This window comes from Rhopilema esculentum, chromosome 3 (genome assembly GCF_057945365.1).
Source record: "Rhopilema esculentum isolate cy_ngs chromosome 3, ASM5794536v1, whole genome shotgun sequence".
Taxonomy (NCBI): Eukaryota; Metazoa; Cnidaria; class Scyphozoa; order Rhizostomeae; family Rhizostomatidae; genus Rhopilema; species Rhopilema esculentum.
Window position 1 is genome coordinate 8,825,271 of NC_142817.1, and position 26,589 is coordinate 8,851,859.

The 26,589-nt window shown below is 37.2% G+C and overlaps 2 protein-coding genes across 2 annotated transcripts; both read left to right on the forward strand.

Annotated features, from left to right (window-relative positions):
- LOC135692609 (uncharacterized) lies at positions 1 to 16,113 on the forward strand. Its single transcript, XM_065210801.2, has 8 exons — positions 1 to 134; positions 1,452 to 1,802; positions 7,686 to 7,821; positions 8,776 to 8,971; positions 13,354 to 13,708; positions 14,554 to 14,704; positions 15,573 to 15,604; positions 15,863 to 16,113. The coding sequence occupies exons 2-7, from the start codon at positions 1,452 to 1,454 to the stop codon at positions 15,602 to 15,604; spliced, it is 1,221 nt and encodes a 406-aa protein (XP_065066873.2). The 5' UTR covers positions 1 to 134; the 3' UTR covers positions 15,863 to 16,113.
- A 143-nt stretch (positions 16,114 to 16,256) lies between these two features.
- Positions 16,257 to 26,474, forward strand: LOC135692606 (uncharacterized). The gene is made up of 5 exons (XM_065210799.2): positions 16,257 to 18,170; positions 20,472 to 20,696; positions 21,329 to 21,459; positions 22,894 to 23,155; positions 23,723 to 26,474. Exons 2-5 carry the CDS (start codon positions 20,474 to 20,476, stop codon positions 24,418 to 24,420), a joined length of 1,314 nt encoding a protein of 437 aa, XP_065066871.2. The 5' UTR covers positions 16,257 to 18,170; positions 20,472 to 20,473; the 3' UTR covers positions 24,421 to 26,474.
- The last annotated feature ends 115 nt before the right edge of the window (positions 26,475 to 26,589 follow it).

The following is a 26,589-nucleotide window of genomic DNA, read 5'->3' on the forward strand; positions in this document are numbered from 1 at the left end:
AACATTTATTAGTTTGCAACCAAAAACGATAACAAAAATTGTTTGACATGCCAAATTGACATCAGTCTACGCACTTTGACAAACTTTGGAATCCAGTGTGAAAGCAAGAAGTGAGGTGATTGCTGAACGCGACGGTAAGTCATACATTGCTTTGGCTATACACCAAGTACGCCTTCTTTGTCCTTGGCTATTGCAACATTGCATATTTTATCAGTGGTATTCTAAATATCGTATAGAATCATGCAGCAAGAGATTTTGTCTCTAATTATGCTGAAATACTGTTTTATTCAAACAAGATCTTTTTTTTAGTTAATTGGTATTGCCTTATGTGCAAATATTTTATTGGATTGCTGCAATATTATCTGCCAGTGCGAGATGTGGCCATCTTTTGTAAATACAATTGTCAGACTCTGCAGAAATCATGTACATCACCTGCACAATTTATTTTAAATTCTTCCTTCGTTTTCAATTTAAGCTTCAGGGTGATATGATTTGTTAAAGAAAACAAAAAACCAAGACAAGCGTCAGCACATTATTTCTAGACTTAGTGACGTCACAATGCTTGTTCCAACCGATTAAGAAAACTCCACTCCCTGACTTTGACAAAATTAGACATTTACTTAAACTTACTGAGTTGTAGCCAAAAAGCAAGAATCAAATCAAATCAAAATGATATCATTTAGCCTAACTTGAAAAATAGCACTCAGTTTACCAGAGTTAAGTAGCACTCAGCTTACCACTTGTTTATCAGCTGGATTAAATTTGCTCCATGAAGCAGTGATTAAAATGTGGCCTCTTAAAACATACTTGCTGTATTCCTTGTGCTTGATATGCGCCTGTAACTTTGGCTTCTATTGGTGCCCTGATTGAGGCACAGAAAGTATCATTTTTAGTGCATCATAGGAACAAGCGCATCTTAGATACATAACTGTACCTAGCGTAGATGTTGACATTGGAGCTAGCCTAGCGTGGATGATGACATCGAAGGTAAATTTCTACCGAAAACCAAACCTTTACTAGCTGAAAAATATCCTGCCGGCAGCAAAGTATTTAGGCTGAAAATTATTTAGGCGCAAATCTACTTTCATGAACCATATCGAAGGGTATATGACACTAACTTAATATTCAACTGGCGTAGACCTTTTGAAAATTGGAGCTTATTCCAACCTCTACCCTCTTACACATTTACACTAAAAATGAAAATCCCTTGAGCGGCAATCCATTGGCAGGAGGTCAGAATTTTGTCATACCCTATTTTTTATAAACTTTCAACCAACATTGTAAATTTCTGTGAATTTCACTTTCGTCCATTTATTTCAAGAAAGTTATCATGTCTGTTGACGTTTTCTCGACCAACTTTTCTCTGTTCTTTTGTCTATTTAGATAAAAAATATTAGCAAACATTGCAATCAAAAAGCCTTTATTTACAAGCTAAATCATCTTTTTTACAGATGAATTTACATATAGGATTGGTCCTTGTCGCTCTGCTTGGTACTTTCTTAGCAGCTGCTAATGAATGTCCTAACAGGTATTACTGCCACACTGCAGAGATAAAATACAGATCCTTTGACGCCATGGCGGGCTTCTACTTGAACAGTACAAATCACGTGATCAAGAGTTTCCCAGCCGTTTCCAACCAAAGCTGTATACAAGAGTGCGTGAGGATCCCCCAGTGCAAGTCAGCCAACCACCACCTTCCAGTCAATGCTAGTGACATGATATGTGATTTGATTGACGGAAACCGGTGGTCCAATGCGTCTTTGCTTCAAGAAAGGAAGAATTCGACGCATTTCTTCGTCATGGTAGTGTATCTAACTAGGCCATTACTATATATAGACCGGGCTACAGTGGCGGTAGGTGCCACCTCAGGGCGGAGAAATTCAAATGGATATTTTCAGGTAGCTATGGGTCTGGTTACTTGGAAAAGTGATGGTGAACGGGGAATTGTTGGGGTTTAAGGGGTAAATACGGGGGTTAAAGTTCGTCATATTAGCATATTACCTCTGCGGAGGAGCCACTGTTTTGTTTACGACTTCAGAGCTAGGCAAGTGCTTGTTATCATAAAAAAATGATCTAGAGGGAGTCTTTTAGAGCTTCTTCTTTAAATTCCGACATATTACTACAATAAGAGTAGTCACGTGACCAATGTCTACCCCTTACCATATTTGGAAGGTGAGCTTTTTTAACAGAAAACCTTTGTTCTTTTCTTTGTACCACGTATTATTTTGTTTGATACCCTTAAATGTTAAAAGATGCAAGTTAAGGCAAAGATACCTGCATTTGTCATTGTTTATCCATTGTAGGTTTCATTTTCACTTTCTTTATCATCTCTGAAGGTCACGTCTTCTTCAAGATCCAGGAACAAGTCAGTCAGTTCGTCTGGAAATGCTTGTCGTTGCCAGTCTATAGTCAGGTTCCCTTTCCAGCCAAAAGTAGAAAGATCTGGCAAATTTATGGACCTTTCATCCGATGACTTCCAAATCTTTGCAATGATGTTTGATCGCAATATGTGTAGCCTCAGTGATGATTGACATGGAGGCAAGAGTGAAATGTCTATGGCTTTGTCTTGCCTTACATACTTCTTGTCAAATATTTTTTTCCTCACATCATTGACATTTTTTTGCCGGTATCCATATAAATGGCAAACATATTCTTCAAGGTTAACAAATATTTGCTCATCAAGTTATCATACCTGCCCAAGTAGCGAAAATGTGTTAACAAATCTGTTGTTCTTCTGGACCACCTTCCAACATTCTGATTTCCCTTTGCGGAAAAAAGATGACACATAGTCATTCCCTGTGAATGCATGAAAGCCTATCAGGCACTTCTTCAAACCATCTTCCATCTCAATATCAGACAAAAATAGTCCTTTTCTATTCAAACCAACTCCAAAATCGAGATATACTTGACTTTGCTCTTTAATAATACTTAATAAAATTACCAAGATGTCGATGTCTGAGGATGGAGAGCGTACAACAACTTTTTTCGATGAATGCCGAGTTAAAGCGTTTCTTTTTCCTTGTAAACTCTTTGTAGCAGAATTCATGGTATTAAAATTCTTTAGCTATGAGATCAACATCTTTAATTTCATAATAAATGTTCTGATCGATATTGGCTTCAGCAGCTTATTTTACGTTAGTTCGGCCTGCTTCGTCGTGATCGTTATTGGTACGGTACATGATGTTTCTGTTGCCTCTTTACCCGGTACTTTTGGCAAAAATTACACATCTGGGGATAAACATCTTGTCTCTGAGTAGCTGCAGTCTTTAGTGTTTGTGGACGCTGAATAGCTTCAGTGCTAGTTTCTGCGAGGAATTTCTCATTGGATAGGATCTTTGTAAATTTTTTATAACAAGGTTCTAAGTGAACTCCGTGCTTATTTGGATCAACCTCGTCAGAAATGGAGCTGCATTGTTCTTCGTGGAGATTTTTGCCACCAAGTCGTAAACGAGTAGCCTTTGCAATTTTATCTTTATTGATGTCAGACAAATCTTTAATAATACTGTACAGACAATCTTTGCTCGGGTAATGAACAATACAGCTTAGGCCTTGCATGTTTAAAAATATAAATAAAACAGGACCTCCTCAATACTTTAAAGGTACACAGAGTATCCAATTTTCAGAGCGAAAATAACAACTTAAATACTGAAAATGACGCTTAGAGCAAAACAATTCCTTCTTGGTAATGATGCACACAGGTCTTTTTGCTCTGCTACGTATTTCCGTGATTTCTTGAGTTTATTGCGTTACATATTTGTGTTACTATTTGTACAAATATTTTCAAAGCGATGAATTGCGAAAAAAGTTGCCCAGCATCTGAAGGAGATGTGGAGTCATCACGTAATAACCAAATGCGCATGAAATCAAACGGACCTAATAAATTATCATGTCTTCGCAACCATTCGCAACCACATAGTTAAAAACAGTCATTAACTCAAAGTTATTCAGGGTATCTATCAACAACAGTTCGGTTGTAGAAAAATCTTGCTGATTTGTACATTATTGTAACATTTAAGAGTATTAAACAAAAAAATTTCAGGTATTCTGTTAGAAAAGGCTCATTTTCCAAATATGGTAAGGGGTAAAAATTGGTCACGTGACGACTCTAATTGTAGCAATATGTCGGAATTTAATAAAGGGGCTCTAAAAGACTCCCTCTAGATTACTTTTTTATGATAACAAGCACTTGCCATGCTCTGAAGTCGTAAACAAAACAGTGGCTCCTCCGCAGAGCTAATATGCTAATATGATGAACTTTAACCCCCGTATTTACCCCTTAAACCCCAACAATTCCCCGTTCACCATCACTTTTCCAAGTAACCAGACCAATAGCTACCTGGAAATATCCATTTGAATTTCTCCGCCCTGAGGTGGCACCTACCGCCACTGTAGCCTGGTCTAATAGAAGGACAAAAGCTTTTCGGCAATGCCGAAGATCGTTATCAAAAGAGGGTTCTGAAGAACAACAGAAGGCAGATTGCCCAAGGCACTAAGCTGAGGGGGCCAAAAAGATAAAAATATACCTAAAATTGACAATAAAAATTACAATCACAGTTTTAATGATTACATCACAGGGCCCATCTTTCTTTTTGCCCTAGGCCCCAGAACATATCACGGCGGGCCCAGGGGCGTTACTTCATACTTTATGTTGGGGGGAGGGGTGGCTGCAAATTTGCCCTGCAGAAAAAAATTTTCCCTGGCAAAAGTTGGAAATGTTGGGAACTGGCCCTCAGTTCCCGTAACAATAAAATACTTCTTAAAGTGCCACTGAACTGAAAAAATCAAAATTTTTTTTATTGATATTCTAAGTCAAGTCGGTGCTCCTGAATCCGATGCTGAAGTTCGCTTTTCGGAATTGTGAAGTGTTTTGAAGCTACAACGCTTCAAAGTTGCGATTTTCAAGACTTTGTGTGCGAAAATTTGTGCGCGGTCTGTGAGGAATTTCAGGAATGTGTGACGCATTAACGTTTATAAGTCGCGGAAGTGATGCGGGCTTCAGTACTGAAGACTGTATTTCGAGTGCGATAAAAAACCAAAAAAACGTGAAGTGGATGGAAATAGTGCGATACTTGTGCTCTAAATATCACTAGCTATCTAACTACAAGACATGTGCAAGGTATTTTCTTGTGAAAATTTCGAACCCATATGAAATAAGCAAACTTTTTGCGTGCAGTTTTTACCAAGACTTCATGCCGATCATTTACCTTTTGTGAATTATTGAGCGTGTCAAATAAGAATGCTTTTACGAACAGCTTTACAAATTATGAATAAAAGTGAGCAAACTGATCAAGGGAAAAAGTTGATCTATTATAGAACCACACAAATTGCACATTTTTCGGCGCTTTTCCCACTTTCCAACTTGCGTTGCCACTGTCAAAGCATCAGTTATTGCCAGGGCCGTCAAGATGGGATAAGTTGCCCCAGAACCTCGTGGTCAGGGGACCTCAAAAAGTAAAGAAGTTCATTTTAAATGGAATTGATTAAAAGTCCATAAGTAGCACGGTGGGATATTTTTAAGCTTCTATTCATACCCCATCTTTTTGGCGTATCAAACTGCCTATCTCTATCAAGTTTCATGCTGGTATCACAATCTAATGGTTAAATTGTGACAATTACTGCTAAGAGGTTTGGAATCTAGTATCCCAGTCTATAAATAGCACAAGGGAAATTTTTCGGCGTCTATTCGCATCCTATCCTTTTCAGCGTATCAAACTGCTCATCTCTACAAAGTTCCATGCTGATGTCGCGATCTAAAAGTTAAATTATGACAATCACTCCTTAGAGGTTATGGACCTGGTACCCCAGTCTATAAATAGCATAAGTGGTATTTTTCAGCGTCTATTCGCTTCCTATCTTTTTTGGCGTATCAAACTGCCTTTTACTACCAAGTTCCAAGCTGGTATCGCGATCTAATGGCTAAATTATGTCAATTACTGCTTAGAGGTCTAGGACCTGGTACCCCAGTCTATAAATAGCACAAGGGGGATTTTTCAGGGTCAATTCATATCCTATCTTTTTCGGCGTATCAAACTGCCTTTTACTACCAAGTTCCATGCTGGTATCGCGATCTAATGGCTAAATTATGTCAATTACTGCTTAGAGGTTTGGAACCTAGTACCCCACTCTATAAATAGCACAAGGGGGATTTTTCAGGGTCAATTCATATTCTATCTTTTTCAGCGTATCAAACTGCCTATTACTACCACGTTCCATGCTAGTTTTGCGATCTAATGGCTAAATTATGTCAATTACTGCTTAGAGGTTTGGAACCTAGTACCCCACTCTATAAATAGCACAAGGGAATATTTGTCAGCGTCTATTCACACCCCATCTTTTTCAGCGTATCAAACTGCCTATCTCTATCAGGTTTCATGCTTGTATCATGTTTTACACAATTTGTAACTTTTTATCTTCTTACAGCCCTCACTATGGCTGAAATGACTATATAAATCTGAATGCGTCACTCGCCCCAGCCTCTTTTCGCACGACCTACTCGCAAAAGAACCCCAGAAACCCCTATTTGTGGGCTCCAAATTAAAAAACTAAACTTTTTTTCGAAATCAGCGATGATTAGTCTACCAGAATCAACAATAAAAAAATTTCATTTTTTTCAATTCAGTGGCACTTTAAGGTAAGTTGTTACCGCTTAGGTCCTTGCTCAGTGTGTCCACAAGTTCACCGATGTGTTTGCCTAGCCTTGGGGAGACGAGCATAAATTATGCCAACATATTTATGACGACAATAGAACAACATATCTTGAGCAATGCCTCGATGGGGCGTAGTCAAATATTCTGCAAAAGATTTACCGATTACATAATCTTCATCTGGCAAACACAAGCTTGAAAACATACAGGAGTTTATACAATACACCCTGTATCATCCACAAAAAATTGATATAAAAACCGAATTTAGTCAACTCCCTTCTTAAAGTCACGCTTTTCGTTATAGTCAAAGCAAATTTAGACCCAAATATGTAAAACAATTCCATCAAAGTTTGACCCAAATAGCCCCGTTTACAGTGTCTTAGTTTTCTGGCAAGCGGTGCTTGTCTTTTTAGTATGGTTTTTAAATAAGACACAGATATCAACCAAGGATGTAACAATAGAAATGGGTGTAACACTTAAGGTGAAAAGAAATCAGAATCAATTTAGAAATCTCTTCTATCCAGCCCAAGACCACTCTTGCGATTTCTACTTCGTGTCACTGGTAGTCTGTATCATTTTACTTTTGGAGTAGACACATTACAAGCATAACCTACTTTCTTGTTACAGTTACATAAGAAAAACAACAAAACAGATCAGTTGGTAGAAAGCATTTGCCCTGCAAAAATCAGTTTTGCCCTGTAAAAAGGTCCTATTTTTTGAACCACCCCCCATTCCCCTACCAAGTAACGCCCCTGGGCGGGCCTGCTGATCTTCAAAAATGAAATAGCTCCCACAAACAAGAAAGAATTAGAGCTTGAAAACATGAGACAATATTACGTATCTCACAATGCTTTGCCCAACTATTGCCTTGTCATTATATGTAGCTAAAACTATGTTCATTGGAAATGCATCGCCTCTATCACTGGAACGTAATACTCCGCAATAGCAAGATGAACCTCTTTAAATTGGAAAGCGACAAAGTGCACAAAAAATACTTTTTATATGCCAAATTGTTAAATAGTCACCTTTTGTTAATTTTAGAGTGCTTGCGCATCTAATCCATGCAAGAATGGAGCAACATGCATCTCGTTGGACCAGGAAGCCTCTTACAAGTGTGCATGCAAGGACAGTAACTTTACAACTACAATACACGGCACCCACTGTGAAACGCTTAAAGGTAAACTACTGTATTTCTTTGGAAAAGAGAAGCGGGGTTCAGCGGGTCCGAGTCCGTTCTATCGATAATAATCAATTAGTTCTGTTCTACTAAAAGATCTGAAATTTTTTCTTTGTTCTATGATTCTAATTCCAGTTCTTAAATGTTTTTTTAATCTGGTTTGAGTCGAAAGCTAACACCTGAAACATGTTCTTAACCCTTAATCCCTTCAGTTCATCACTTAACACTGACCAAGGTGGTAGCCAGTTTGAGATCATATTCATGCTAATTTAGAAATCATTGTAAAGTGAATTGTCTCCTAGAGGCGTTGAATCTTCACTAATATCGCTCGTTCTTTCATGGCAGTAAAATAATTCTCAAAACTATCTTTCGTCATAAGCTATCGTAAGCATAGATGTTTTTTGCTTGTAAGCCTTGCACCTTCTTTATGAGGGTTAAAGGAAGATGGAAGAAGGTAAGAGCAAATAGGGGCAGCCTAATTATAATGGAATTTGCAGCATCGATGTAGGGACAGCATCGTTGAAAGGTTAGGGCTACGTAGGGATGAGTAAATTGCAAACTTTCAGCTTTAAGAGTGCAGTGGCGGATTTAAAGGGGGCAACAAGGGGCAGTTGCCCCTCCCTCGACTAGTTTCAGCAAGGCGCCGTTTTTTCGGAAATTGTGCGCCCTTTTCGAAAAATAAGAATCAGGTGAAAAAGTTTCTGCGATCGATAGGTTAATTTGCTTCAAGGATTTCCTCAAAGTTATGTTGTTTATTCCGAAAATATGTCTGAAATTATTGTATACAGCTTACTATCGTCACAAATTTGTTAAAATTTTTCAGCGTCCCCTCCACCAACTGCCTCTTCTTCAAGTTTGGTCTGGATCCGCCTCTGTTAGAGTGGACGCAGTTGATTTTGTGAGGAACATAGCATCCTTAAAATGTATTTATTCAACAACATGCTTTTATTCCAGTTGCTGAAAAAACTGCTCAGGTTTATTACAAATTCGACAGCCAAGCTCCAATAGACAGGATAACTAGCAAAACTTTCAGCAAAAGCGGAGACATCAAAATTTTGTCTGTTCCAGACCGGAAGTCTCCTGTTCTGTATCTGCCAGGCAAGTCAGGATCGTATGGGAGCTTTTCAGGTTACAGTTCTGTTTGCCATGGGTGAGTAAAAACAAAATTGTATTCTGCATTATTGCAAAAAGAGTCTTTTAGATTTTTCACTGTCTACTGTAAGTGAAAATATTGTTTTAAGAGGATTTCATGTCATGTTTGGGTTAACGACTAAATGAATAGCTGCTCCACAAGGGTCCAAGGCCTGGAAATGATTGCGAGAAATACACAAAGAGGTATCATGGGCAGGATAGGTCGTGAAAAGATCTTTTCGTGTCGTGCTATTTCTTCGGTATGAGTATAAACAATACTATTCATTGAAAACGTTATTTCCATAAATGTTACAAGGTTGACAGGCAAACCACCTATTCAACAAAACATCAATTGATGAGAAATTTGTAGCTCTGTTACACCCCTTTCCTGTCTAAGGAATGTTTTTCAGCCAGAAAATTTGAGTTCTCCAATTCATATTATACAGTTTCTGGAATTAACTGATTTTCACAAGACCATTTTCAATAATATCTTAGAGAAATTATGCGGTTTTATTTGATCATTGCAATAAAAAAGAATAATACTTGATACATTACACGGCTACTTGCATCAAACAAATACTAGTAAATTCCTTTAGGTATAGGTTCATCGAAAAACTCAAGAAATTTTTAGCTTTTTACAGTTATGATACGATTGTTACGTCAAAACAGAAAGGGAAATCGCAACGCACCATTCGATGAAAGTGCCAAGTGTCCCACAATAACTATTTGAGGACCAACCCCAGAGAGGGGAGGGTATCCCCTGGGGTCTCTGTTTAGCTTCTCATAAAATGGAAACAATCGCGTACAGTTCCAATAGAGTTCTAAAGTGTGACGTCACCAAAAACCTATTTTTAGAATTTTTGAATTTTAACCACATAGCATAAAAGATCACCATAAAATAATTCCAGATCTGCAAAATTAGTCAAGTATGTCCAAAATCAGTTGAGATATTACCAATGAAAAATTTGAAATTTGCTAACGAATCACTGTTATTTTCGCTCTGTTCATAAAGTCATGAACAGAGACCAAAATAGAGAGGTTTGATGGGGAAAGAGCCAATGCACATGTGGCAATATCTCAGCCAACTCGTAACACATTTGACTGATTTTGTAAATTTAGAGGTATTTTATGGTGCTCTTTCAGGCTATGGGAGCCAAATTCAAAAATTCTAAAAATATATTTTTGTGACGTCATCACTTTAGAACTCTATAGCGTTCCAAATTTTCGAATGGAACGATACCGAACGGAAGACAGTGGGGGCTTTAAGAGGGTCTTTTGATTCTTATGCAATGTGTACAAGCAGCTTTCCGAGTGAGGTGGCGTGCTGACTTCTTTTATTGGCAGTGTTATGTTTACTAGTTGTGATTTACATAGCTCTGTCTGGCATTGGAATAAAATCGCCTTGTGTCCATTTAGGTAAAATTGTGCCTTGTGTCCATTCCCCCTGAAGTTCCTCGGTAGATGCGTCAACTGCAATTCACTATGAGCTCCAGATTTTTTCAACATTCAAAAGGCATGCTAAGATGGAAAGAGAGATTTAAATCGTTAACCAGTGCTGCTTGTTACCTAGCTTTTGGACTTGCTACAAGTCTCTCTCTTTAAAGAAAGGGAAAAAAGAAAAAATTGAAGGGAATGAGAGAGATATCTACATAAGCACGAAAAAACCGCTACTGTGTAGACAAAAGGAGTTCGTTTTCACCTTAGGACTCCACTGGTAACATTCTAATAGGCAAGCGGCACTGATTGGTCAACCTTTACAGTCATGTGCTCGTGTTTCTGATTGGCCTATTTCGATCCACAACTGGGTATATATATTTCTTAGTGTAGAGTTTTCGATCTATGTTCTGACGTTTTAAACTCTGAAGAGTGTCAGACAAAAAGCTTTAGTTTACTAAATGTTTGCTTTTTTCAAAGCCAGGAACTGGAACCATAGTGCCGCCTCAGGTAGTAACTATGTCCTTACCCTGGGTACCAGACTCACTATATATGAAATAAAATAGAGAGTCTGGTCTAGTGCGCCCCATTCTCGTTCTGGTGTGCTTATATTAACCAATCAGGAGCGAGTGTACAGATTTCTGTACGTTCAAAGGTCACAGCGAAACAATAAACTTAGCTCTGGTGTAAAACATTGAACAGAACACAACATAAATAAATGCTAGCGACTGGAACGATTTAGTTTGAAGAATATTTTCCGCATGTTGTGGAACTTAACACAGAACAACATTGAAAGCCTTGTTTGTAGAGAGAAGAGACACCTTCGCCATATTGCCAACTGACTTTGGAAAGTCTCTGATATTTCAGGCAGTGCCTCTCATTGCAAAGAAATTAGGCCTTGTAGTGAAATGCAGTAAATAAGAAACACCGCAAGGCGCCGAGAACAAACAACAACAAACACAAGTAAATCAGTTATGGCTAATATTTTCCCCGGCATACGGGGCTTCGCTTGTCATATTGGCCATATTTGCTGTGGCGAACTTCCAACGTGATGATTCTAACCGCCGCGGTGTCCAAGCGCGCTGCCTTCACAGTGAGGAAGTAGACTGAAAGTACACTCAATTTATGTGGAAAATTACAAAAGTCTTATTTTCAGTTGTATGCGAAATTTAACAATGATTAACATTTAGTAACTGCATTGTGCTAACTTTAATTTCATGCTTCGCATATGCTTTTTGCTGCCAAGGCGTTTTACACCTGATTTGATTGGAATCTTGAGGCAGAAAAGTCTGTTATCACTGTATTAATAATGTCAACTTTACAGAACTATATAAAATACATTGGCTTTAAGATTTCCCAAAACTCCTCCGACTACTGAGTATCTTTGTTATTTATCCGACAGTCTTGTTTCACAGGCCTAGTCTGTTAAATAGACTTCAGTTCTTTCAAGTAAGTTCACCCGAACGAGAATGGGGCGCACTAGACCAGACTCTCTATTATTTTATATAGTGAGTCTGGTACCCAGGGTACTATGTCCTTTGCCCGTCCCGATATGCAGATTGGACAAAACTATTGGGAAAGTCCGTTATTATCATATAAAAATAAAAGTTGCGAATTATATACAGAGTTAGATTCACAAAATGTATTGCAGAAGCTTGTGACTGCAGCTAAAGAATTTCAGGGAATAATTTGTTAATCAGGTAAATTTGTAGTCCACCCCCCCCCCCCCCCCAACTAGGCTTGCCTCGCGACGGCGCTGGTTTTCTCGCGTGATTTTGGCGCCCCTTTGAAGAGTTGGATCACCGTCGGACCCCGTGATTCCTGCTTGCTGGTGGGGTACGTGCCTCAAGCCACTGGGTGCGGGGCCCTGAGTTTACTCAATTACCAACTTCTAAGGCTATTGTTCGAAATCTTTCAAAATTTACCCGCTCCTTTCCATTTTCAGAACATTGCTGGAAAGTCAATGTTAATTGGCCTTTGGATGGTTTGTTGAGAAAATGAGTTGCTAAGAAGGAACCACTCGACATAAAACTGCAATTTCTAAGAATATGATTGATCAGAGTATGTTGAAAAACTGAAAGGAAGATATAAGTTTTTTCAAAAATTTTACGAAAATTTTCAATTTTTGTCAGTAAGTTACCTTAAATCATTAAAGCAAGGAAGTAAAATCCGCCAACTGCAAGTTTCACACTGTACACAAAAACTTTCTCAAAAGCAATGCGGAAAAGCAAAGAGGGAATTAAGCTGAATTTCAATGATTGGGACCATGTGGAATATATCCGCGTAACTTGAGATATTTATATTCATAATTAAAACAATGAAAAATAGCTTATACGTTGTTAGAAAGCATGTAATTTGATAAGATTCTAAAAAAGTGCTTGATATGTTTGCAGTTTTTGTTTGCTGTTGTATATTTTGTTTGCTGTTTGCTACTTGTGGAATTCACCGCATTTTAGTCTACGTCCATCCGGCCATCCAGCCGGTCTACATCAAATAAATGAATTAAAAAAATTGTGTTCATTACTTTAGGCTTATTCCCCCCCCCCCCCCTCTGGTTAGGTTGGAGTTTATCGAGGCCAGTGAACTCGCATTTTTTATTGTATAAGAGGCAATTTTTTCCCGAGTTCTTCACGAGTGCAGTTACTACTTTTCCAAATTCATCCATAGCAAAACCAGCACAACAAAAAATTATCGACTAGTTTGGAGGACTTTACATCACATGGAAATTTTCTCTGCACTTGGCTATTGTAGAATTCAATCTGCCTTGCCGTTTCTTTAGTGGCTTCGATTTTGTCTTTTTCCTTACAAATGCTCAAATTTATTTTGATAAGAAATTTCCTTCCAAGTGAGAACACTGGGAAATCCATAGGTAAGGTCGATTATTTTATTTATATTGATAACAATATACTGGGGTATTTATTTTCAAATCGATTCTAAAATAGCTGATTGTAATTTTTTTTCGTTCAGATATACATTGGCATGCAGATCGTCACCAAACAATGGCCTATCAGTTTCGTTTTGGTTCAAATTGTCAAAAAGAGGCCAAGAAAAGGTTGTCCAAAGTGTATGCTCCACAGCGCATAAAATTACCCTTGCAGCATCAACTCGCAGCATAAGTTCTTATTCCGGGTTTGAAGTGTTGCTCAATGGCTGCACCTCAAACGCAGCTACGGTAACTGTCCGAGATTATTCATCAAGATGCATAGCCACTTGGGGTAATGGCACCGATCCGAGTTTGCAGACCTGGACCCATTTTATGTTCACGTACAGCTATGTGTCTGGCCTTATCATTTACATCGATGGCGTTGCGGTTAAACAAGCGGTACGTCAGCTTAAATATGTATCCAAATTTTTCCTCTTTTAGCCGCATTTGCGGATTAGGAAAGCTTGCAAGTTTATATCGGAAACAAAGTTTTTTGTCAAAGTATAACGTAAATCCTGTCATTGCATGTCTTTTTATACATGTACACAACAGCAAGACTTACGAAGGCATTTAAAAAATATTTTGGAGCACCGCAAGAGATTAAAAATTTGCGTGCTTTTTGTGATTAGCTGATTGGCTGTAAAAATTTGTTGATTGATAGATTGATTGATGTGATTCCTTGATTGTAGTAATTGATTGATTTCTTTATTTATTCATTGATTGTGATAATATTTGCCATTTATTGTCGGGATGAAGTCCTTCGAATATCGTCCTCTCTGTCCACATTTACTGGTCTCTCTCTGTCCACATTTACTGGTCTTGGTGCTGCTGGATCTTCGTCACTGTACTTGCCAACTCACAATTAACTATCTCTGATTTCATTGGCTATCTTTTCGATGACATTGGAGTCAATTCCATTTTCATGTGTGCTCAATTTTTAATACATTATAAGCTATGCCCAAAAAATTAACTTCAATGTCCAACATAATCGAGTAGGCTTAACGGGAAGAATTATCTGAGAAAACGTAAAAGATATAAACAGGGTGAAAAACGCACTTGACATCAGTTAAATAAAGCAATTACTTCTGCTACCCAAACAACACCCCCCCCCCCTCCCACGCCGCACAGTCTGCCAACTGTCTTGTAAAGGTAGATTGTAGAGATTTCAATGGCTTTTCTAAAAAGACATCCCATAAAACATTTAGAAAAACTTGCAAATTTTTATCAAACTTACCATATTGCAGGCTGTCACAAGCGTTACAACAGCCACCAGCTATTACAGCTATGTCGATTTTGGGTACCAAGGAGCTGGAGATTTTGAAGCCTACATTGACAGATTTGCCGCTTGGTATAACCTCCTAACGCCTGCTGATGTGTCCTTTCTCTATAACCACGGTAAGATACTTTTTGTGTGAATGAAGGAAAGGCCACTGTAGCAGGCTGCTCGACTGGCTCCTAGTTCATCAGCACAACTTTTGCTCTGATGAAGCCAAGTATGCCGGGGCCAAATATTAGCCTTTACTGATTTACGTGTTTTTAATGTTGTTTATTCTCGGCGTATTGCGGTATTTCATATATGCCACAAAGATACTTTTTGCCTGCTGCTTTCATGCTGACCAAAATATTGTCGTTTTTTGTTGTTTTTCGCTGTTGCTTGTAGGCCGTTAAGAAAATTCTTGTCTTTTCCGAGGCTAATCTATGTACCCTACCGTAGGGTCACTGGCAAGCGCGCGTAGCGGGCTTCGTAGGGGATATATGTGCTAATGTTACTGTTAAGAAAGTTGATGAAGGCCTCAAACTTCCCTTCGCCATGAGTGCAGATAAAGAAAACATCATCGATGAATCTCATCCAGACCATGGGTGTGTCCACTGACTCCTTCAACAATTTTTCTTCCAACCCAGTCATAAAGAGGTTTGCATAAGCTGAAGCGAACTTAGTTCCTATAGCTGTGCCTAACTATACACAGAAGACCGAAGGATGGCACGCATGGACACACAACAGTCTAGAGCTTTTGAATACATATATAAATATAAATATATATTTAGTTGTAGAAGCATTAATTTGTTAGGAGTAGCCAGTCGCAAAGTGCGTCAGTTAGCTTGTATTATCTTATTTCAAATCAAGTAATGATGTTGATGATGCTGATAATAAGGAAGATGCTACTGATTTATATTTTGTCACTGTCCTTTCTATTTCTGCTGACTATTTGTTGCATTATTCTTTCCTTATCTAATCATTGAAAAATTGCCTTCCTTTCTCAAGGCAAAAAAGAGGAAAGTTTCAGTCAAAACTAGGTGAGTGAACATTTGCATGATTTCTTGCAAAAAAATCTTCGTTGAATACATAAAACACAAAGAACTGTGTGGCATAAATTTTTGACAAAAAAGCTTCGAATTTGGTCGTACATTTTTATCACAGCAAAGACAAGAGCACAATACCATACTGATAAACTTACTGTGGATAATAAATGCTTACAGATATGAATTACTAATTGGTTGTAAATAAAATCAGTAAATCACATTTTGAACTGTTTACGTTTTTTATCGTTTCAGTGTTTGAAAGCTGGATAGCGCCAGGAAGACGAAGATGGAATTGTTCCGTCCACTGAGAAGCACTTCAAATTTATTGCAACTTTTGATTAAAAATGCACGGATTTAGAGAACAATTTGCATGAACCAAAAAGAAAAACAACACATGTTAATAAGTTGTTTTAAAATCTCACCTTTTTCTCCTATCCATATTCTTTAAAATTTCATCTTTGGGTTGATTTTTCATTTAAATATAAAACATCACATATAATGTATTTGGCTCAATTTCTGTATCATTTTGTCACATATTTGAAGACAAAGAGCATTTTTTTCTATGCTGTGAAATAAGAAAGCGGATAGCGATAGGATGCGAATGTGCTTGATGAATATATGCATTTAGGGTTAAAAAGTTTGTTTTTCAAGAATTGAAGAGCACGTTTTTAGTAAATCATTCTCCTGGATTGCAATGACAAGGGCGTGAGGCGGGAGGGAACTAAATTTGTTGCTAACTTTCTGAAATAACATTTCTGGAAATTTCGAGAAATCATAAGTCTCCCTAAATAGTACAACTTTCATTGACATTGGAATGTTTTCCTAAGGCAAGCTGAGAAATCTATTCCTTTAAAAAGAAAACTTTTAATAACTATTGGGAAAAGAAAAAGAGGTAGAAATATATTATATAATTTGAAGTAGCTCGTGTCTTCAAGATTAAATACATTTATAAAGAGTATAGATTTTAAAGTGAATGAAACTTCGCATTTTCCGATTCAAGAAGTACACAAATTTGATACACAGAAGGCTTCAGAAAGATTTGCTGTTGTTTTATGCAGCCAATAATGAGCAATTATGAGGAATTAATATGATATATTGAAATAATTATTAATAAAAATTTCACTTAATATGATGTTTGTTTACGTGTCACTGATTTACGTGTATTTATTGTTATTTATTATCGGCGTATTGCGGTGTTTCTTATTTGCTATACTTGTATAGGGGTAGCCAATTTTGGGAGGGGCCTCATAATATCTCATTTGCTACATATTTTGCTAGGAAGTGGTTGGGCTCACCATCTACAAGTTTTCCGGGCCTACGTCACAATCAGTTGGCAAACCTTCGTTTCACTCTTTATAGAAATGTTACTCGTGGTCACTGGAAAGACCTTTTTGAAACTGAATATTCTAGACATTTAAAGATTACCGCATTGGTTAAAAATATCACCAAGCAATTGTTCAACTATATTGGCAATAAAACGTAGCTACATGTTTATCAATGTTAATTTAGGAGTTGATAATGCAAAGAGGAAGGAAAATTAATAAGCTGAATCAAAGCTTTCCTCGACGAAATTTTCGTTACAAACATGGAATATAAAAATTCTTAAATAAAGTACTCTCAAAATTTTGGTGGATTGTTCTCTCACTTAATACGACAATACAGATAATAAATCACAGTAAAGCTAGATTAATGGTATCTCTTCCTCAAAATTGTTTTTTTTTTAAAAATTCGTGGACCGCCATGGCTGACCATTGGAAACGATCGGCAATATTAACGAATTTGATCATTGGCAATATAATCGGTTGTCCAGCCATATCTGCGAAACGTGGCCAGTCCAAACTTGCAATGATTTTAGTTTAGCGCATTAAATCATCCTGGCAAAGGGATTTAGAACGGGTGACGTAAACCTCACAGGACCTATGATAAACGCATGGCCGAATTTAGAGCCTTTTGGTCAATTACCGTAGCATGCAAATCGTGGTACACTGGTAATGACGCTTTTCATGAGCTGGAGAAACGCTTTTAATGAGATAATTTTCGTGCAGTTTCGAGTTTCTTTTAATAACGGGCCGCTGTGTGGTATTCGTCATAGCTGTCGCAGCGTGGTCGAGGGTATTGGTACGTAATTATGGTTTTGCATTCATTGGAAAATGGTTTTACTTTGCTCATTAACGAAGGCAGTGGTTACAATGGCATATTCGCATTGGATGAAAATACAAAGAATGTAATCAAATATCTCCTGAAGTTATAACTGCGCAATTAATGGCCGAAATTGGATGATTCGCGTCGTTGTTATATTTATTGTTTGATTTGCAACGAGGAAAAGTCTGATGGCAATTGAAACTCGTATTACATCGCCTGTAATTAGGGAATCTGGCTTTAGATCAAGCATCGAAAAAACTCTCATGATTGAGGTATGTCTGCAGAGCGGAATTTAATTGGAGATTCTTGCAAAGTTTGAAAAGAAACGGCAGTTGACAAAAACGCCTGATTGGAAGTGGAAAGAGGAAGATCTGCTCGATTTGACAACATTTGAGTGTTTACAAACTTGCAGGCTGAGGTTGGTATCCTGAATATTTGAATTAAAGGCAAGGCAGATCTCTAACTGACAGCGAATTCTAAATGAGTTTACATCTCTGCATTAATGTACACAGTGTAGTTTTCAAAGAAATTGGATGATAAAAATAGGGGTAGCTTGAATTATGAATTTAAGGGCTGGATGGCTTTTTCTAATCTTCGATATTCTGTATCAAAATACCATTCTGAAAGGCTGGGGTCAATTCGAAGTTTTTCATGACTGTTAAAGGAAGACCTTTTAAAGGTTAGAATTCATAGAAAATATTATGTTACAACAAGTAGAATTTGTTGAAATACATTTTAAACAGCATTGAACGGTTCCGCATGTCCAGGTCTAAGGAGTCGACTCGTGAATTTCTTCTGTTCTATTTTCTCCCTCTGCAGTTAGCCTCGACTCCAAAAAGGTTCTGGTATCCAGAGTAGGTTTAGCAACGGCCACCAACGTGCTTATGGCTCCTTACATTCGGGGGATTTCTTTCTCAGCAATAGGTCCAGGGGCAAATGCAGTAGGTCAGTGGCCATTGCATCGTCAAAATTAACCAGAGATGTACCCAGAGACCCGCGCGATAAGCAAAGATTGTGAAGAACTTATCCAAAAGCATTTGGATTAAGCTTCATGCTCTGCACTTAAGGATAGGAGTCTTGCACTCTACCACCTTTTTAAAATAACCAAATAGTTTCTGTCGAGGTTCGTGTTCTTATTTTTTGGATGATTCAGCACAATAAACATAATATTACAACAGCACAATAAAAGAGGGACCAGCGTAACCCCCTGGGGATGTTGGGCAATAATGAAACAACGTTGACCAAGAGTCATTAAAAGTTTACTTCTGCTTAAACTTTTCGCTTTATCAATTATATCCCTAATGAAAAGCTGCAATTAATAACAAAACGAGGCGCACTGGTTTTCTGACTGCCCAAATTTGGCACGCAAAGTTATTTCTACTGTAACAAATTGTTTTTGATTTCCGCATGTTTGTTGCCCGGAATAGCATTGCGAAACAAAAACAACAAGGTGTAATTAAAATATTATCAAAGTCATAAAACAAATCAAAAGGCGACATTTATTGCACTGGATGTATTCAACGAACTCAAAACTCTGCATCTGTTTCCTTGATTGTAAAGCCATGACCCTGAGGGGCGGTTTCGCCTTGCTTTATGTCGCCCGGGTGTCTGGACAAGTGGGGTTAGGAGGAATTTCGTGTTAGTTTTTGGCTGATTTTATAAAAAATGAGGAATGTTCGATATATTTTGCATGCTTTGGTACATTGATTTCACACTAAAGGCATTATTGATTAATAGAAATACCAAATTGCCTTGATTCGGTATGAAAGAAGGTGCAAGGAGGTCCCAGTAAATTTAACCGAAAAGCCTAGCCAACCTCACTACTTGCATACTTTCTTCATACTTGAATCAATAGAAAGACTTTCTTCTCTACATCTTGCCTTTGTAATGGTTGGCTAGACTTTGTATCTTGCCTTACTTTGCACACGGAGTCTCATCCTTCTCATGCTTAGATGCAATATATGCTGGACGCGGAAAATTCCCTCATCGCAAGTTGATTGCATTTTAATGTCAAAAATACTGTTTATAAATATGTAATTTTGTTCCCACAAATGATGTCTAAAAGATCTTCTACTAATATTTAGTTCTCTATACCATTGTTGCTTGATATAGATTGTAATGGTGATATTGTAACCGATCAATACAAAGTAAAACAATATTTCGAAAAATTCGTGGTTTTGCATTAATTAAAAAACATAGTTCATTTTGAGGCATATCTTGTTGCTATCCAAAGTTTCAAATCTAAAAACTATTATTCTAACCTCAGGTGGGTTTGGCGAAATACGAGAAGACAGAATCGTTTTTTTTTTTGCTAATATTCATGGGTAAAGGTACTCGAAAATACACGGAAGACCCGAATGTCAAATGTTCGCTTCATGCGGAAAAAGTTTCTCAGTCTGTTAAAGAAAATTCTTTTAACGCGTAATATCACTGAAGGATATTGAGAAGTTTGTCCGGCTGATGAGTCAGTGAACATGTTGGCAATAAATTTGCTGGGGAAACAATTAACATAACAGAGCTTTTTTAAAAACACCAAATAAACTAAGCCGCAAAAAACCGACTTCGTAAGCTAAGCATATCAACTTCACATCTACTTTATCACTTTGTAACAGTGGTTTGTTTCTTAAAACTGTATGATCAGAGCTTTTTAGCCTATACGAAATTTTCCTATTAATGGCTATGGCAGATTCTAATACATAGCTTTTGATGCCAACGATAGATATGCCTTCACTGGGTGACTATGGACCACAACCAACTAATCTGACAAGGGTTGGCGAAGACAACAGAAAAGAAAACAGGGATGATGACGTCAGACTATACATTTTGATAGTGGTCGGGGCCTCGGTTTTCCTTCTCCTCATACCGTTGTTCAGCTATATGGTGCGATGGAGCAAAAGGAAGCTGCGAAGGAGAAAGAGAAGAAAGCAGGCCGAAAAGGCTCATGGTAAGATTTTTTAGAAAGTGTTTATGAATGAATGGCCTATGATAAGAAATGTGACTGTGGTTGTTTTTCGACCGATCTTTATCTAACTGCAGCCGAATGCCTTTAGGAGCTGTGATAGATGTACCTGAGATTATCGTTGCTACTGTTGGGACATAGAAACCAACTGACTTAGAAAAACTGCGAGTAACAGTGAGGCGTTAAATAGAGGACTGCGTTAGATGAAAATTGTGTGAAAGAGAAAGAATGTTTATTCGAAGCAACATATTTTTGCTGAAAAACTATAGAAGGTGTATACAGTGCCAAGACTACAATAATGACGTCATTCTATATTTTCCTCCATCGCTTCTCTTCATTAGCGCTTTTAATGTCTGGTTTGACATTATAGCTGCGGCTCAAATTTGAAGGACGTGCAGCCTAAAAAACTATTTAAAAAAAGAAGGCACTGATTAAATTTCTTTTAAACTTTGGGGCGACACTTATTATTGGGAGGCGCTAATTGGCAGAAATATGATGCACATGCCCAACTAGCACTGATGATTGATATTTCAAAATAAAATTCTATTTGATGGATTTGTCTTTTGCAAAATCAATAATTGAGTACGATAACTGGTTATCTTTTTGTATAATTATAGCTAGAGTAATGGCAGAGAAAGAAATAATTCAGCAACGTATGTACGAATCACAACTGGCAAAGCGACAGACAACCAAGCCTGCTCCCCTGCAACTAGACGCCACCACAGCGGACTTGGCAGTGCCACCCAGGGTATGCAATTTGCAAGTTTCGTATTTTTTTTATTAAAAAGTCGTTTTCTTTGCAAGATTTCGCATTCTTCAATTAGAAGCATTATACAGCTCACTATCCACCAAATCTCTCGCTTTGACAATGGGTAGTTCGTTAGATTTTAACTTAAATTTAGGTTGTCAAATATTTCTGGTAGTAGCGATAAGCATCGTCTCTACCTCTCCAACAATTCTTTTGTCAGTTCCCTGTGTCTTGTACCAATGTGTTTTGTAAACAGGTACCTCTTTCTTAAAACGACAACAACAACAAAAACAATAAAATGCTTTTTCCGCGATGAAAACTTGCCATTCACCGCTGCAAATGAACGACATAAAGGACACGAAAACTGTAAAAGTATTCTTTGCAACAAATATTCTCATTTCATTTCGTTAGATATTTGCAGAACCCCGCCCTTTACAGTAACAGATGATTTAAATATACTTTAAGAAAGGCAGCGATGAGAAGAGAAAATAAATTTTTGCTGCTTTTTATATCAACATTGAAATGACAAACAGATATATTAATTACTTCTTAGGGTTATCGCATCTTTTTGTATATTTTCAAGGATTTTTAAGATTTTCTGTTCATATTAGCCCCGATTCCTTGTCTAGATTTGATATTTTCTTGCACATCAAAGTGCTGGAACTGCAAAATGTGGTATTGCTCTTTTCATAATTAATTGAACTGTATCTAGGCGTTGTAAAGCAAATATAACGTAATTAGGCCTTAATGAGAAAAGCAAAGAGATTCACGTGGTAATTGTGGGAATAAACAACATAAAACACCTGATAATTACAAAAAATTAATTCTCAGTATTCAATATTAATGTAATTTCTATTGATTCTTCAGCAATTAATATTTTATTGGGCTTCTATATATATATATAATACCTCAGGGATTACATTTGTTCTTCAGCCTTTTCGTCGAGAAACTACTGAAAGTGCAAGTCTGCTTTACTTTGGATAAATCACAATAAATTTGAAATTCATTTGTAACAGTTAGATGTGCTAAATTTATTTAATTTGACTGTTATTGTTGGTGTAATCTTTTATTCATACGGGAGTGTTCTGTGATTATTTTACGAGTATTTAAGGGTGCACCATGACTATTCCTAGACTCAGTCAAATTTTTTGGTTGGGTTTTGCCTAGCAGATGAAATAAAGCGAGAATGAATATTTTCGCAGATAGATAAACCAGATAATTTTTTCGAAAGCGTCAAAAGACTATGTAAATTAATATCTAAGCTAATATATAACCAAGATTGAAATTACACTGTAAAAATTTAAAGTCGATAGAAATAGGTAGAGATGGTTACAAATTTAAACTAATATTTCCGATTGATGGGTCCAATACACTTTCTCATCAAGCTCAGGATACAAAAAATTTCGACCTTCAAATGATCAATTAAAATTTCAGAGTCCGATACCACAAGATGAAAACGTGAAGGTGCAAGTTACACCAACTGTCGTATCCGCTCCAGTCCCTTTGGCACAAGAGAATGGGACTGTAGAGGTACAGAAGGCAGCATGTGAGACCAGCTCGAACGGAACAAAGATGGTCAACGGCTTGACGAACAAGGGCTACCAAGGGAGCAACAGCATTCTGTCAATACCAATGCGAAAGTCGACATCAGATCTGTACTTGCCGCAGACGAGTATAAAGGAACACAACGCAAAAAGTAAGTTGGATTTAAAATTATTTAAAAGTTACGCTAACTCTGCGTTAGTTCTATTTCCTTGCCGGTAATTTTATTGAGGTAAAAAGAAGGATCGAGGAGGGGGAAAGAGGGCGGAGAAACAGGTGTATGGTGGCAAAACTGTTACAAAAAAGGAAGGAACACCAAACCCACGATGATAAAATAACTTGAATGGAGGATACTTAGGAATTCGAAGTAAAAGAAAATGCTGGGTAAAAGGAAATGAGGTTGATCAGAATCAAATCTTCTTCATTATAAAGATTCAAGGCTTTATTCAGGTGTTCCTCGTTATGAACACTTGTGCAATGCATTATTGGTTATAAGCATCATTTCTCAAGATATTAATATAAGCAGTTAAATGCTTCTAAAAAATATTGTAACTGTTAAGCAGTCCTTGTAACTATATTTTATTCATTTCAAATATTTGAACACAGATGATAGCCTTTTTAGCTATGCAATGCTAAATTCATTGTATGCTTAATTCCAAGGGGCACTCGACCACACATTTGGGGTATTACTTTTGACTTAAACCTATGATTCGATCTGCAGGGCGATTCTCAGAAGACTGGATTGGAAATCGTGATAACGCCTTGAGGAAAGAGAAAGCTGTTAAAGAAATGCTGCAGCAGGATGTTGATTCCAAAGAAAAGGAGAGTACCGATCAAGAGATACCTGAAAACGACACTTCGTCCACGCCAACATTGGCCGAAACAAAGTGCAATGGACTTTTGGACAGTTCATCACCTGACCAAGTAAAATCGTTGAATGGGATTAAAGAAAAGGGCAACGATAGCGACAGCGACGACTACGATGACATTTGCGACGACATTTACGAGAATGTAAAGGGCAACGAAACTGATGATGACGGTCCGATTTACGATAACGTTAAAGGAATCGACGAAAGCGATTCGGATCATATCTACAGCAACGTGGATGAGCTCTCGGATAACGGTAGCCATATATACACGAACGTTGACGAATCAATGCTTGAAGGCGACGCAAAAGAATCTGGCGAAAACGATAGCGGAGATGATGATTACGAGAACATAAACTTCGCTTATCGCAACAACCGAAGAGTTATTAACGGCAGCGAAGAGGACGAGAGCGACACTAGCAGCGTGTCGTATGAGAATGTATGGGATAGTGATGACAGTGACATAGAACAATCTAAAGTTGAGGAAAAATCGCAAAGCCCTTCGAAAGTGCTTCCCCCTCTCGTTCCCCGTAGAATACCCCTAGGGTCATGAAGCTAATCGCAAGAAAAATTTAAGGAAGATTGACAACACATTATACTGATTGTAACAGAGAGTTAATATTTGACAACAACAAATTATACTGTATTCCTCAAGAAAGGGCCCATGCACTAATACGCGGGACATATAATATGGCATGCAGGTAATTCATGAATACGTAGCTTGTTTGAAGCCTCTACTTGTCTATTTGCCAAAGGAAAAGTAATAGTAACGATTATATGAATCAACGAGAAATTAAGTTTTGATGAAAACATTCACTAGAAAGATAGAATAGAAAACAAATGATAGCAAAAGGCAGAAATGAAGACGATTTCTGGGAATTCGATGTTGTCACACTTTCAGGATTACAGACTTGCATAACTACTTCTTTAGCTAATCCTTGAGGATTTAAAAGAAACAAAAATTGGATAGTAATTTTATAAATTATTCCATGTTTTCAAAGTAATCTGCGCATTGTTAATGACTGCATTTGAAAACAGAGAGGCTAGTTTTGCCTAATAACGTATCAAAGTTTTTTGTAATTTTTGTAAGCAAAAATTGTATACTATTCCGGTGTCGTAAATTGTTAAAGACTGGCAATGTCTATTTTGATCCTTTGTCTTGCAATTTCTGAGTGACTTTTTAAATGATACAGATGCATTTGATAAGCATCAAGATCAAGGCAAAGCGAATTTCGATTGAATTTATTTCTGGGTATTTATCAACTTGAGGAGCTACAACATGTTTTCTGTGATTTTCTCTTCAAATTTCAAGCCTTATCAACACGAGTTTTAACGTAAGTTTTGTTTTCACTACATAACTCAAAATGATAGAAAATAAATAATTCACTTGACGTGATCCACCCAATTTAACGTCCTTATGCTCATTCATATCTGAAATAAGTGACTGTGACATTAGAATATCTTGGTATATGTATTAAAATGACGACGATAGAATATTTCTGAACGAGTTACTATATGACGCAAGTGAGAGCCTAGAACAGCTACAGAACCACAGTGGTTATAAATAGCAAAGAAAATCAAACAATGGCATAACAATTAGGCAAACCAAAATCAGTATGAGATGTGAATAGAACCATCAATCAATCAATTTTGAAACTTTCAACGCTGAGAGAAACTGGTGCATTTTGCATTTTCCTAGAGAAACTGCGTTCAAAATTAGAAATTCGCTTTGATTCGTAAATTGGGAGATCTTGGGGTTTTCCCTTGTTCGGAAAAGCTTGAATGGAAAAATCTTTGCTTGAAATTCATAGATATAAACGTATACGCTTTTGGTGTATAGACGCAAGGAAATGAATGAATAGAAGTCAAAATTACCAAACATGAATCGACATGATCAAACGATGTTTCTTAAATCATCAATGATCCAAAGGATTCGATTTAGAATCAGGTCATTGTCTAATGTACATTAACTACAGCATCTATACCATTACCTATTAATTCTGCTTAGAATTCTGTTGCTTTTAACAAAATAGGCACTCGATAGCTCCAGAGGAAGGAGTTCTCTTCTCGCTACTCTGTTCTTTTCAATTTCGTTTTCTTTGGCAAAAAAATTCTAAGTACAAATTAATCATGGTACAAATTAGAAAATGCGACGATTTGGCGAATTTATAAATATGTCAAATGTTTTCATCGATCACATTTTATCACCACCAAGCAGCTGCCTTTTTCGTTACTGTATCTAATGATGTGGATACTGCAGTTATTGGCTAAAATTCCGTGAAGATTCAAATTATTCTAGAATTCACAGAAAAAATCCGAGATTTAAACATATTGACTAGATGTATACAGGACTTCAAAACAAAGGTTTCCATGGTACTGATTCATGAAGGATTTGGTTATGACCAGTGGTTTAGTATGAAAACACCTGCTATAGAGTTAGAAAGGCTATGCACCTTCTAGTTCCATGGCTCCTCCTAGCCGTCAATATGCATTATACTTACAAAGAAATCAGAATCTGCTTTTTTCAGTTTTTATATAGCACGCTGAGCGTAAAGGTAAATGGTAAAGAAAGGCCAAAACGTGAAGCCTGTCAGCGGTTAAACATTTTGTTTTTTGGAGTTAAGAAAATTTTAACTGGTTTTTTTCTTGCATTGATAATCTTGGTCCTTGCAAGAAACCTAACAAGTTTGGAAATGTTTAGACAACGAAAGTTCTTAAAAAC

Excerpts from the sequence above, each read along its gene's own strand:
- LOC135692606 (XM_065210799.2), top strand. The coding sequence starts at position 20,474 with ATGCCTTCACTGGGTGACTATGGACCACAACCAACTAATCTGACAAGG. Across the intron at positions 20,697-21,328 it reads GCAGGCCGAAAAGGCTCATG|CTAGAGTAATGGCAGAGAAA; the intron begins GTAAGATTTTTT and ends GTATAATTATAG. Across the intron at positions 21,460-22,893 it reads ACTTGGCAGTGCCACCCAGG|AGTCCGATACCACAAGATGA; the intron begins GTATGCAATTTG and ends TTAAAATTTCAG.
- LOC135692609 (XM_065210801.2), top strand. The coding sequence starts at position 1,452 with ATGAATTTACATATAGGATTGGTCCTTGTCGCTCTGCTTGGTACTTTC. Across the intron at positions 7,822-8,775 it reads CCACTGTGAAACGCTTAAAG|TTGCTGAAAAAACTGCTCAG; the intron begins GTAAACTACTGT and ends CTTTTATTCCAG. Across the intron at positions 13,709-14,553 it reads GCGTTGCGGTTAAACAAGCG|GCTGTCACAAGCGTTACAAC; the intron begins GTACGTCAGCTT and ends ACCATATTGCAG.